Here is an 11,328-nt window from a genome sequence, read left to right on the forward strand (position 1 = left end):
CACAAAAAATGTGGAATGTTGAAGATGCAACCTGGTAGGTGAGCTCCAAAATTATACTCTCCTTGTGGTTTCTACCAGACCAAAAATATCTTGCTGGAAGGGAGTCCTGTAACACTCCCACTGTCTCTGACAGTAGGAAAATGGCAAACCAGCAAGCCTGAGCAGCACTCTGGATGAATTCCCACAGTGCTGGAGTGTGGGACAGTGTGGGGCAGCAGATGGGATTCCCTAGCAAAGGGCAGGGCAGCAACACAGGCATCCCTGGCTGGTGCAGGGAGAATCCAACAGGCCTCTGCTGCCTTTGCAGGAAGCTTTGTTCTTCCTGTAGGGCTGTTTTGGCACACAGAAACAGCAGCTATCATCTTCCCTGGCCAGCAAGGGAAGGGAGATATCACTTGGAAAGAGAATAAAATGAGGAAAATAAGTTTCAAGTTTCAGCTCTTGAACAAGTTTTCTAGCTTCCTAAATTTGTGTCTCATGACTGCAGATGCTGAAGAAAACTTTTGGACCTTTGAAAAATGTATCTGAAATGATGAGCTCCTATAGAGACATTCTAGCAAAGGTGACTCAGTAACCCAGACTGCAAGAGTGAAAATAAAACACAGGTAAGAGCATTTCCTTTATACACTAATTAATCTCAAGTAGGACTCAGGTTTGAAAATGGAAGAAAAAAGTGGTTGAGAGAAAATCATCCTGAGCAAAAAACTGGGGAGAAGAAGAGCACAGAGCCTTTCTCAGGAGGCTGAGGAGTGACAGTGCAGGGGACTGGGAGGAAACAACTGCTCAGAGCAAGCACAATGAGAACATCCCTGTGTCACTATAAAATTACCTGAGAGGTGCTAAAAGCAGCTGCCCTGGCACTGCTGGGGGAAGTGCCTGTGCCAGTGTGGTGCTGTGGAATAGATTCCTTTGAGAGCAGGTTTTGGCACAGGGAACAGAGGGAGCACAGCCCTTTTTGTGCCCTCTGGTGCTGCTGAGTGCAGCAGGTGACAGCCCTCACTCCTGGGGGGCTTTCCTGACTTTATAGGATGCTCAGGTCTGAGTGTCTGCAACAGGTACAGGGAATTCCTCCAAGAGAGAAAGAAGTGCTCTGAGCTGTTTAATGGGGTGCCAAGTACTCTGGGATGCCAAGTCAGGATCAGGCATAAGCACATTCTTCCCCTTTGCTATCTGGTGTTATTCCTGATTGCATGGTGGAAAAGACCTCCAGCTTAGAGAGAGGAATTCTGAAGGAGGACAGATGGCTGGGGTTTGTGGCCATGTGCTTTCTGAATCCATTTGCTGTGTTTTGTCTGTCAAAACATGAGCCTCCTCCGAGCTACTAAGGCAACAGGCTTTAAAATCAACAAATGCAGCCCACAAGGATGACAGCTGAGGTGACTACTGTGTGATCCCATTCTTCTGCTGCAAGAAGCCATGAGAACTGCTAATGAGTTTACTTAAACTTGAAGCCCAGTGCTTGTCTGCATAATCCCAGTTCAGGAAGCTAAGGTAAATACAACTTGGGGAAGCTTGCTTGCCTCTAGCACTCTTAGCACAATGAGCAAATGGGAGGAATCTTTAGCTGCAGCACACTGAGAGTATTCCTGCAGGGGTCAGGACAATGGGAAAGCAGCAACTAACTCAGGGAAGGAAAGCAGCTGCTAGTATTTATGCTTGTGATGGATGTTCACAGTAAAATGGTCAGACAGAACAGAGGATATCTCTCCAAGGTCTTGACTTGACACCCACAGCTGTGCAAATAGCACAGATGGGAAGATGATTCAGAGTGGCCAGATTTCAAAAATGCCCAAAACCAGGCCCTCAGAGCAAGATGGGTTTTTGTGAACGCCCCTCTGGACCCTCAGGGCCACTAAAGAGATGCTGCTTTGCAGCAGGATGCAGCAGTTTCACAGATTAACATCTTGAGCTGTTGGTTCTGGATGGGCTGATGAAAGATGATCTCTGCATGATGTATCCAAATGTGCAAGGAGTTAATTGGAAGCCATGAACAAAGAGCTGTGCAAGTGTCAGCTTGTGTCCTTGTGTGGATCCTCTTAGACCTGCAGAATTCCTGTGCCTTGTCCCAGTAATGAGTATTGAAGTGGCACATGGAAGCAGGTCAGTCTCCTAGGGTGGCTGCAGCTGGCAACAAGTGTTCCCCACTTGCTGGAGAGCTGCACAAACACATGGCCTGAGGGGGCACTTTGAGCTACTGCCATCCTAAACCACACAGCCAGGCCTTCTTTTTCCTGCCATAGGCTCTGCCCTCACCCTGTCCTCAAACTCAACAGGCCTAGTGCTGTTCACAGAGTCATAAAATTGTTTGGGTTGGAAGGGGACCTTGAGAATCATCTCATTCCACCCCTGCCATGGGCAGGGACACCTCCCACTACCCCAGATTGCTCCAAGCCCCATCCAGCCTGGCCCTGGACACTTCCAGGGATGGGGCAGCCACAGCTTCCCAATGCCAGGGCCTCACCACCACCACAGCAAAGAATTTTTTCCTAATACCTAATCTAAACCTACTCTCTTTCAATTTAAACCCATTCCCCCTTGTCCTGTCACTGCATAGTCTTGCCCTGAGAGGAATAACTCTGGAACTAAACCTGTCACACCTCAGGCTCTTTCACAAGTAGCCCTGAAGCATTTTTAAAAGTACTCCTTACCTACAGGAAGGGCAAAAACTTGGCATGGTACAATATTCTACAAAAAGCTCTCAAAAACATCTCCATGGCTAAGGCACTTCTCTAGCAGTGTTTTAGGCCATGTCTGTATTAGAAAATAGGCTGAGCCCATAGGAGTAGATCCCAGCTTGGTGAGAGGCTCCAGAATCCCAGGCCATGCACTTCTGAGGCTCCCTGGAGTCTGGCCCTGAAGGCTGAGTGCTCATTAGTGCTTGTGGCACATTAGATGCACCCCTGGGGTGCATTTCAGGTTGAGTTTCAGCTAGGCTGGATGTGGCTGCACGTTCCAGGAGCTCAGGAATCAAAGCACAGTGAGTGGAGCTCATTAGGAGCTGCAGTGCCCCCAGCCAAAATGCCAGGGAGGAGCCTCCTGCCAGAGCACAGCCAGGCTCTGCTGAGGGCAGCCAAGTGCACCTGCACTCACACACCTTTTATGTCCTGTGTGTGCCAGCTCCACATCCCTGACACAGGTAAATATATGTAATACCAAGTGATTTTTCTATGGAAAACATCATTAACTTCTCCCCCTTGTCCCCTCCCTCCTTAACAGGACAACAACAAAAAGGATTCTACAGGTGCAAAGTTTAGCCTTATTTGACTTATTCACAATTAACTTACTCAGTTTAAAGTGTAACTTGAATATGAAAAGTACCAGAAAACAAAACAACCAGTGTAAAGATAACTAAAATGATTTTGCAGGAGGAAAAATAACCACAGCACAGAAAACAAATTCTTTTTTTCCCCACTTCCACAGAGGAGGAAAAAGCAACCAATGTCCACCAAGTCTGGGCAGAACTCTGGAAAAATGTCTTTCTCCCTCATAAGCAAACACTGATCTCTTGTATTGCAATCTGTCTCCCTCCTGTACTTGATAGTGCAGCAGCACAAAGGGTTACATCAGGCTGGAGAAATATCAAAACCTAATCTAGCTGAGGAGGAAAAATGTTTGCTTACTTTATTGCTTGTATTACCAGCATGATAGGAATTAAGGAAAATAAGTTCTTTTCCCTTCTCAAGTTTACAGGTTATTTGGTACCTTTTTTGGTCCCTTTTTTTCATTCAAGTGTCATTAACAATCTAGGAGAAGCCAGTACTTTCTTGCAGACCAGATTTGACAAAATTGAATTAATTGGGTGATTTTCTTTTGAATTCAACAGGAGCAGACTCAAATCACAGAGAGCCTAACAACAAAGCAAAATACAACTCATTTCTGTTTGCAGGCACAGACTACAGCTTTTTATGGTTTCTACCAGGAAAAACATGTCTGGGAACATGACCTTTTTTTTTCTTTTTTTTTTTTCTTTCCCATTACAGTGATACCCTCACAGTGGCAGGGCTGAACATCCAAGTGGCTTCCTGAAAGTCTGACCAGGTGCCACATATGGGAATGTCCCTTAGGGACCAAATTTAGGAGTGACAGTGAAGTGGGAACTAATTGGGATGGGGAGGGAAGGGATTAGGTAAGGTCATCAACTCAGAATTTAAAGTACAGTTCAAGTGTTTGCATTGAAGCACAACTTTTTCCACATCAGAGTTCTTCCTCCAGAATAACCTCCCTCATCCTTTGCTTCAGTTTGGGGGTTCCTGGCATCACTGCTCATAAAGAGTACCTTAAGAATGGCCCAGGAAATGTTTGCTACCATCAGTGTGGTCACAATAGGACAGGTTTCTGCTCACCAGTGTCCTTCAGGGGCATTTATTCCAAGCACAGGAACCACTGGAGTGTGTTTGGCCTGTCACTCCCCCACTATTCCATGCTTAAAAAGGGAGTGGACATTTGTGTTAAAACAGAAGGCCCCTCACACTGCAGCATGATGTCAGTAATTCAGCTCCTCAGAGCATGTTATTGTTTGAAACAGAGGTCTCCACACTTTCACATTGGTTATAAAATACTTAGTGCTGCTGGACTGGAAGGAAAATGTCATACATCTGCAAACAATTAGAAGGAGCTGGACTTCATATTTGATTTACTAAACAATAAAACAAGCTTAAGTGTGACTATATCTGTAAGTTACACTCCCTAGGAGCCTCGAGCAGTTATCATAGCAAAGTCTTTTAACCATAATTAAATAAATCCGCAGCGGGACCATTGCTGATCAAGATTATCTTTTATAAGATATTTTCAGCAGTGAAAAGCATGAAGATCATGAGGTTGAAGGCATGCTTTAAGTGCTCCAAAACTCTTTTATCCTTCATTTCAAGCACACTGTCCACTACCCTTCCAGCTGGAATGCATTCAGTACAATACATTTCAGCTTTTAAACACTAATATTTCCATGCTTTCTGCATTTAGATTGAAATTTTGGCATGAGGAAATGAGTAGCTTGATTCAGTTAGGCCCAAGATTTCACCATAGTTTGTGTGCCTGCTGGTTAAAACTTCTGGTACCGTACCAACACTTAGTTGTTGTTATAAATTAACCAAAGTTTTGGGAATTGAATATAAATATTTAGTTGCAAGTTCCAGGAAGCCAGAGCAGAAAGAAAATTAATAGCAATGTATCACCACCACTTTCTCCTCAACAACACAGGAACCTCCACCAGTCGTCAGTCTCTAAGCTAAACCTAACCTGCAACCTTTATTTGGGGCACAAACTATGGGTACTAAATGCTGTCAGCTGCCTTATTGTATCCCAAATTTTAGCAAAAGGGATGGTCATGTTTCAAAATTTTCTAGCATGACCTGCATTTTTTATCAAATAAAAATGTTATGTGCTGAAGTTGGAAAAGTTTATTACAGCTCACCAGTGAAGAGTAGTGCCAGCAGCATCACCTGAAGGAGGGAGTGCCAGGCCCAGCCCAGCAGCTCTGTTCCTGGTTCTGCTGCTGCTTTGCCAAGTTAAACTAAGGAAAAGGCCAATTTTCCATCCTTAGCATTGATTTTCCCCTGATGACCCCCAGTGAATGTCCAGGGTTAAAGAGATCTGACCTGCTGTGGTAGGTTCTGTACTCGACATTCTTGGATCAGAGTGACAGAAATGTTGGACATGAGCAGATAAGCCAGAAATGCAACTCTGAGGCTTTGCCTACAAAAATAACTCCTCCAGCCTCCATGATGATTACTGTGCTCCACAATGACAGGGAATTTACTTACTAGTGATAAATAATGTCCTGTGTACATGAATACCAGGGAGAAGGAAACTACCACTGTGTATTACAGCCTGCCCTGATTACAGTCCCTGAAGTACCATTTTATGTGATTATACAGTTACAGGCCACAAAGTGGAAAAGATGAACCATTGGGGTCAAGTTTTGCCCTCTCTTTGCATGGGTGTCCCTCCAATGTGCTTGAAAAGCAAGTTTGTGAGCAAGGGGGGTAGAATATATTTCTATGAAAGAAAACAAAACAATGGCTGAAACATTTGTTACTTCAGCAAGTAGAAGAGTAAACTATTTATATAAAATAATAAATGAAACAGTCTTAGTTTACAGTAGTGCTTGTGAGGCTGGTTCCTGAATGCATACAATTAACATTGCTAATGCCCTGAGAATTTTTGGCACTGTGTGTGGTGCATGTACACTCAGATGAAAGCTCTTCATTGCCATAGTTTCCAAGAGTGGCCAGGCTAGGGCTGGAAGTAAACTGGCAGGGTCTGCCTAGGGCTACTTCCACAGAGATCAGAAGAGCACAGGCTGTTCAGAAGTTGGGTTCCTACAGCTGGAGGAATATTCCTTATCCACAATAAAAATACAGGAGCCTTCTGCACTGCAGCCTGCTCTAAGCTAAAATTCATCCTGTGGTTATTTTTTGTTCATTCAGCATTCACTTACTGAGAAATACCGACTTCTGCAAACCTTTCCAAATTGTTTATGCCTTGCTGCCTTGCCCACTCTTTTCAGAGCACTTTCTTTCCTAGACATACTTAATACAACACAAAATGCTTCACTAGAGTTGTTTCAAGACTTTTTTTAAGGAGCTACAGACAACAGAATAAATTCAACACGTTAGCCCAAAATAGATGGAACAGGCTGCAACAAACTGCACATTCTGATGCCTTGAACTGCAGCAGTGACACTCACGTGTTTTATTTTTGTATCTCTAAAGGTGTCAGTGGAGCTGCAGCCCCTCCCAGTGAGTGCCAGGGCTGCAGGCTGTGGCTGTGCTCACCCCCACTGCAGCAGCAGCACGAGGCAGGCGCTGGCTTACCTTGGCACACGTTGTGGTCACTTTGCTCATACCCAGCTGCACACTGGATTTGGTGGGTTGGGTTGGGAGGGGCGCGCTGGGGGTCGGCCGGGGTCCGGCGAATGACGTTGTTTCGACCACTTGTGGATTCAGCTGCTGCTTCTTCTCGCTCATTTACAATAATTTGCGCTGTTCTGGGTAGACAGAGGTATCCTCCATAGTGGTTAACACATTTCATCCCACCTTTACATGCATCTGGGACTATTTCACATTCATCAATATCTGTGGTTAGCAACAACACAAGTCATGCTTTTAACAGTCGAACCTCCTGCAACAGCCATTAACACAAAAACACGACGAGACATGCACGCACACCTCCGTGTCCAAAACAGGGGTGTGCAGTGAGAATACTTAAAGAATACCAGTGGCAAGTCTGTCTTTGAAAATTATTTACTGTACCTTTGCACCGTTGCCTAACAGGATCCCATTCATAGCCATCTGTGCATTGCTGTGGAGAAAAAGAGAAATAAATTTGGTTACTGGGGATTCTTTGTTTTGGAAAAACAGTCGGGTGTGTTCAGTGAAGTCAAAGTGTGGCACAAAGGGAAATGCAATAGTTGGTAGGCTAGAGAAATGGCAACTGGTACAGCACTGCTGTGCAGGAGCAGCAGAACTTGTGGGTCCCTTCCCACCAGGAATGCTCTATGACTCTACAATACACAGAGAGCACTCCTGTCTCAGGAAGTTCCCAAAGTATTGTTTGTTGTGAGAAGGCTGGGGAGCAAAGTGAGAAAACCTTGCTTTCTCCTTGCCTAGTGTTGTACCATCTCTCCTTAGTGTGGCCAAGCTGACCAGAATGAAAACCTTCTTATGAAAAGCAACAATTTTTTTCTGAATTTGGATCTCATCGCCTGCCTTCCAACAGGTGAATCTCTTTCCCAGGCTCTGTTTGCCAGAGGGACTAAGAGGACTCTGTGCCCCTGGACTTCATCCTCTCTCCCATTAGCACTCTTGCAATGGGGAAGGATCCCATGACAGCTGGAAATTCATTCACATGCTTTTTAATCACATGACTCCAGGAACTGCAGTCTAGGAAGGACAATTTATACCGTGAGACACACAATAAATGGTTGGAGTTTATAATAGCAGGACTACTTATTTATACAAGGCTTTGCAAAATTCAAACAAGGCTATACTCAGCAACTATTCATATCAATGCACACCAGCAAGTTCAGGAAAGATTTTAAATAGTCTGCTCTGCATCTATGAATGAAGACATTACTTCTGTGCCCAAAAACATGAAATTATCCAGAGGGCAGTCATTTTAATTGCAGGTCACAGTTACAGAGACTGATTAAGCAAAGTATCACGGTGCTACCAACTGCAGCAGAAACATTTAAATATTAAAATATCATTGAATCAAGCAGGCTGTGCCGTGTAGGTGCATCTTGGGCTGCTCAGGGTATTACTTTAATGGCCCCATACAAAAAAGAATGGAGTTGACTAATGTAATTAGTCACAGTCAAGCAAGCTAAATCTTATTGCAACTCCTCTGCTGCTGAGGGACTTGCAAGAAACAACCTTGGCTTTCTGATGCCAAGAAGATCCACTTGCTGCAGGTCCCATCCTCAAGTTATTTTGAGGGACTTGTTACTGATGGACTCTGACTCAGCAGGAGAATTGAAAATATTTTGCTCTCTTGCAGGTGACACCAGCGATTTGTCAAATGTGGCAGCGAGTTGTAGCTTGGAAGGGTTTTTCTCCTCAAGGGGTAAGTGGATACTCTTTAAAGGCTTGACTACATGCTGAGTTGACAACTCCAAAGTTACTGTAGCCATGAAAAGGCAAACCCAAAGGAAAACAGCTAATTCATGCATTTACTGAATCACCCAATTCCTGTTAATGCACAACAGAAGTACTGTCTGTTTAACTGCAAGGAGCCAAGTCCATCTATTACTGCAGCCAAAGGCTTTTACAATAGCAAAGGATTTGGCCCTCCATGGATACAATGTGTGCATGAGAAACAGTAGCATCCCAAGAGCAAAATCTCCCAAAGCTGGTTTTTTTTGTGTCATTTTACATGAGCAGCGTTTAAGGATCAATGAAGCACCTAAAGGCTGAGACCTCCTTGAAAATAGAACATAGGTGCCCAAGTCACCTAGGCTTGCTAGAAATGTTCAGCTGGTATAATCAGAATTATGTGAAATGCTACATAATTAACCCCCCCTCATATAACAGTGGGAAAGGACGAGGGTGGGATCTCTGTTTAGTCCAGGTTTTCAAAATGTACTTATATCTTCAGTTTCCACTTATATATAGGAACTTAAAAAAAAAAAAAAAAAAAAAAAATCACAGAAGCCTCCCAGCCTTCAAAACCCTAATGCTTCTAAAGCCCAGTGTTAAAGTATTTTATTACTGACTTCCTGATGCTCACTTGAGGCTTCTTTAAGCCCTGACTTCTACAAGAAGGTCCAACTCTGCAATATTTACTTGCTTGAGCCATCCCACTGACTTCAGTGGGATTACTTGTATAAGACACAATCCCGGGCTTTGGCTGTGGTTCTCTAACTTTTTGCATGTGTGCAGAATTTTCTGCTTGTGTGGCATTGGGCTGATGTGTGTGCACATATCCAGAGGTCCACCCATATGAAGCAAGTTGCAGGGATTACAACTGTAATCAGATGTGAAAATGCGGGTTTTCCCCCAGCCTGAGCCGGGGTAATTGCCACTCCTTCCATGACAGGCATTATGCAAGCCAAGCACTGAACACAAGCAGATTGAAAAGAAAAAGCCTGACAAAAAGCCCTTTAAATCTCTTAGCCTGTCACTTGCTTGCAAGCAGGACCTATTTTCAGAATTCTTGAACAATTTTATCAAGCCATGCAAAACCACTGCTTAAAACCAGTTCAGAAAAGAACAGTCCCATGATCACTGCAGGATTCAGATGCTTCATTAAGAGCCCCAAATTTGGAAGTACTTACATTTTGTTAAAAACAGCTTGAAACATCCATAAGAAAACACAAAAGAATGTTTGACCTAATTATTTGTCAAACTCCATATATTTCAAATCAAGGTCCTAGGGACTCTGCCTTTGTGAAAATGGATTAAAACAAATATTAAGACCACTTAATTTTGTCCAGTCCCTCAAACTGAGTACCTAGAAAAACTTCACCAAATAAGCAGTTGTAATGTATTTTGCTCAATCTTGTCAACTCAAACTTTTAAATACTGTTTAAGTGCAGGAACAGCTTATTTTATGGTTAACATTCGAACCCAGCGACCTCTGTAGCACGTTATACACTGGCAAGAAATTCGCTTTTTCTTAGGGGTCATTTAGCAAAGAATCCCCGCAAAGCAGCAATTATCTCCAAGTCTATTAAACCTTACCGTGTACGTTATGGTTTCCTCAGTTTCCTGCGAATGTACTGTAATAAGAATGAGCGCAGCCAAGAACATAGCTGTCAACATCGTGAACCTTGAAAGAAAGGAAAGGCAAATGAAGCAGGAACGCTTTTAGCGGGCTCCTTCTCTGGGAGAGGCTGCAGCACCCCCGGGACCCGGAGCGGAGAGCCCACCCAGCCCCTACCTGGGAGAGGCGGCCGGGCTCTGCCCGCTCGCTCCCGCAAGGAGAGGGTGAGGCTTGGCCGCGCTTCCCAGCCCGGGGATTTTATCCAGCTGGGAGAGAGAGAGGGGCGGAAATAACCAGGCAATGGAGTTTAAAACACCCCAGCGCTCACCAGCAGCAGCGCCGGACGAGGCGCGGGCAGCGGCACTGCCGGCCCGGCGCACGCTTTGGGGCGGAAAAGTGATTTTCGGGTCACAGCGAGGCGTGGGGACACCCCGCACCTGCCGGGACCGGGGGGCGGCGGGCGCGGAGCCGCCGGCGCTGCCCGCTCCTACCTGCGGGGCCGGGCGGGCGCCGGCCGCTCTCCGTCCGCTGCCGCCCCGCTCCGCTGCGCTGTGCTGTGCTGCCCGCTCCGCTCGCTCGCCTTGCCCCGCTGCCCGTGCGGTGCCGGCGGCTGCTCCTGCCCTTTCCCCGGTGCCGGTGCGGCCGCTCGTTCGCTTTCCCGCGGTGTCCGTGCGGTGCCGACGGCCGCTCGCTGTCCTTCCTTCCCCACCGCTGCCGTGCGGCGCCGGCAGCCGTCTGTCGGTCCGTGCCCGTTGCGCCGCTGCCGGCAGCGCTGTCCGTCCGTGCCCGGCGGCCGCCGCTGTCCCGCCGCTGTCGGAGCGCGCCCGGTGCCGGCCCCGGGCTAAATAGAACGGGCCGCCTGTCCCGCCGGCGCCGCGCGCGCCCCCTGCCGGCCCCGCGGCCGCGCAAGGGCAGGTGCGGCCCCGCCGCCATGTTGGGGCCGTGAGGGCAGCGCACCGAGGGCAGCAGTGAGGGCAGCAGTGAGAGCAGCCGTGAGGGCAGCGCACCCAGGGCAGCAGTGAGGGCAGCAGTGAGGGCAGCCGTGAGGGCAGCGCACCCAGGGCAGCCGTGAGGGCAGCAGTGAGGGCAGCGCACCGGGTGTGGCCGTGAGGGGACCCGTGAGGGCAG

At 46.6% G+C, this 11,328-nt stretch overlaps 1 protein-coding gene across 2 annotated transcripts in view; it reads right to left on the reverse strand.

Moving 5' to 3' along the window:
- EFEMP1 (EGF containing fibulin extracellular matrix protein 1) overlaps nt 1-11,047 on the reverse strand; it is a 46,061-nt gene extending 35,014 nt beyond the window's left edge. The window contains exons 1-4 of one of the 2 annotated variants that reach the window (XM_056486643.1): nt 10,692-11,047; nt 10,179-10,266; nt 7,251-7,299; nt 6,813-7,073 (exon numbers count right to left, since the gene is read on the reverse strand). In XM_056486643.1, the coding sequence (XP_056342618.1) occupies nt 6,813-7,073; nt 7,251-7,299; nt 10,179-10,259 (391 nt within the window). In that variant the 5' untranslated portion in view covers nt 10,260-10,266; nt 10,692-11,047. Of the gene's footprint in view, nt 1-6,812; nt 7,074-7,250; nt 7,300-10,178; nt 10,267-10,377; nt 10,563-10,691 lie in introns of those variants that run through there. The other variant, XM_056486644.1, reaches the window with a different exon arrangement.
- Nucleotides 11,048-11,328: the final 281 nt, after the last annotated feature.

Source organism: Oenanthe melanoleuca, chromosome 3 (assembly GCF_029582105.1).
Source record: "Oenanthe melanoleuca isolate GR-GAL-2019-014 chromosome 3, OMel1.0, whole genome shotgun sequence".
Lineage (NCBI taxonomy): Eukaryota > Metazoa > Chordata > Aves > Passeriformes > Muscicapidae > Oenanthe > Oenanthe melanoleuca.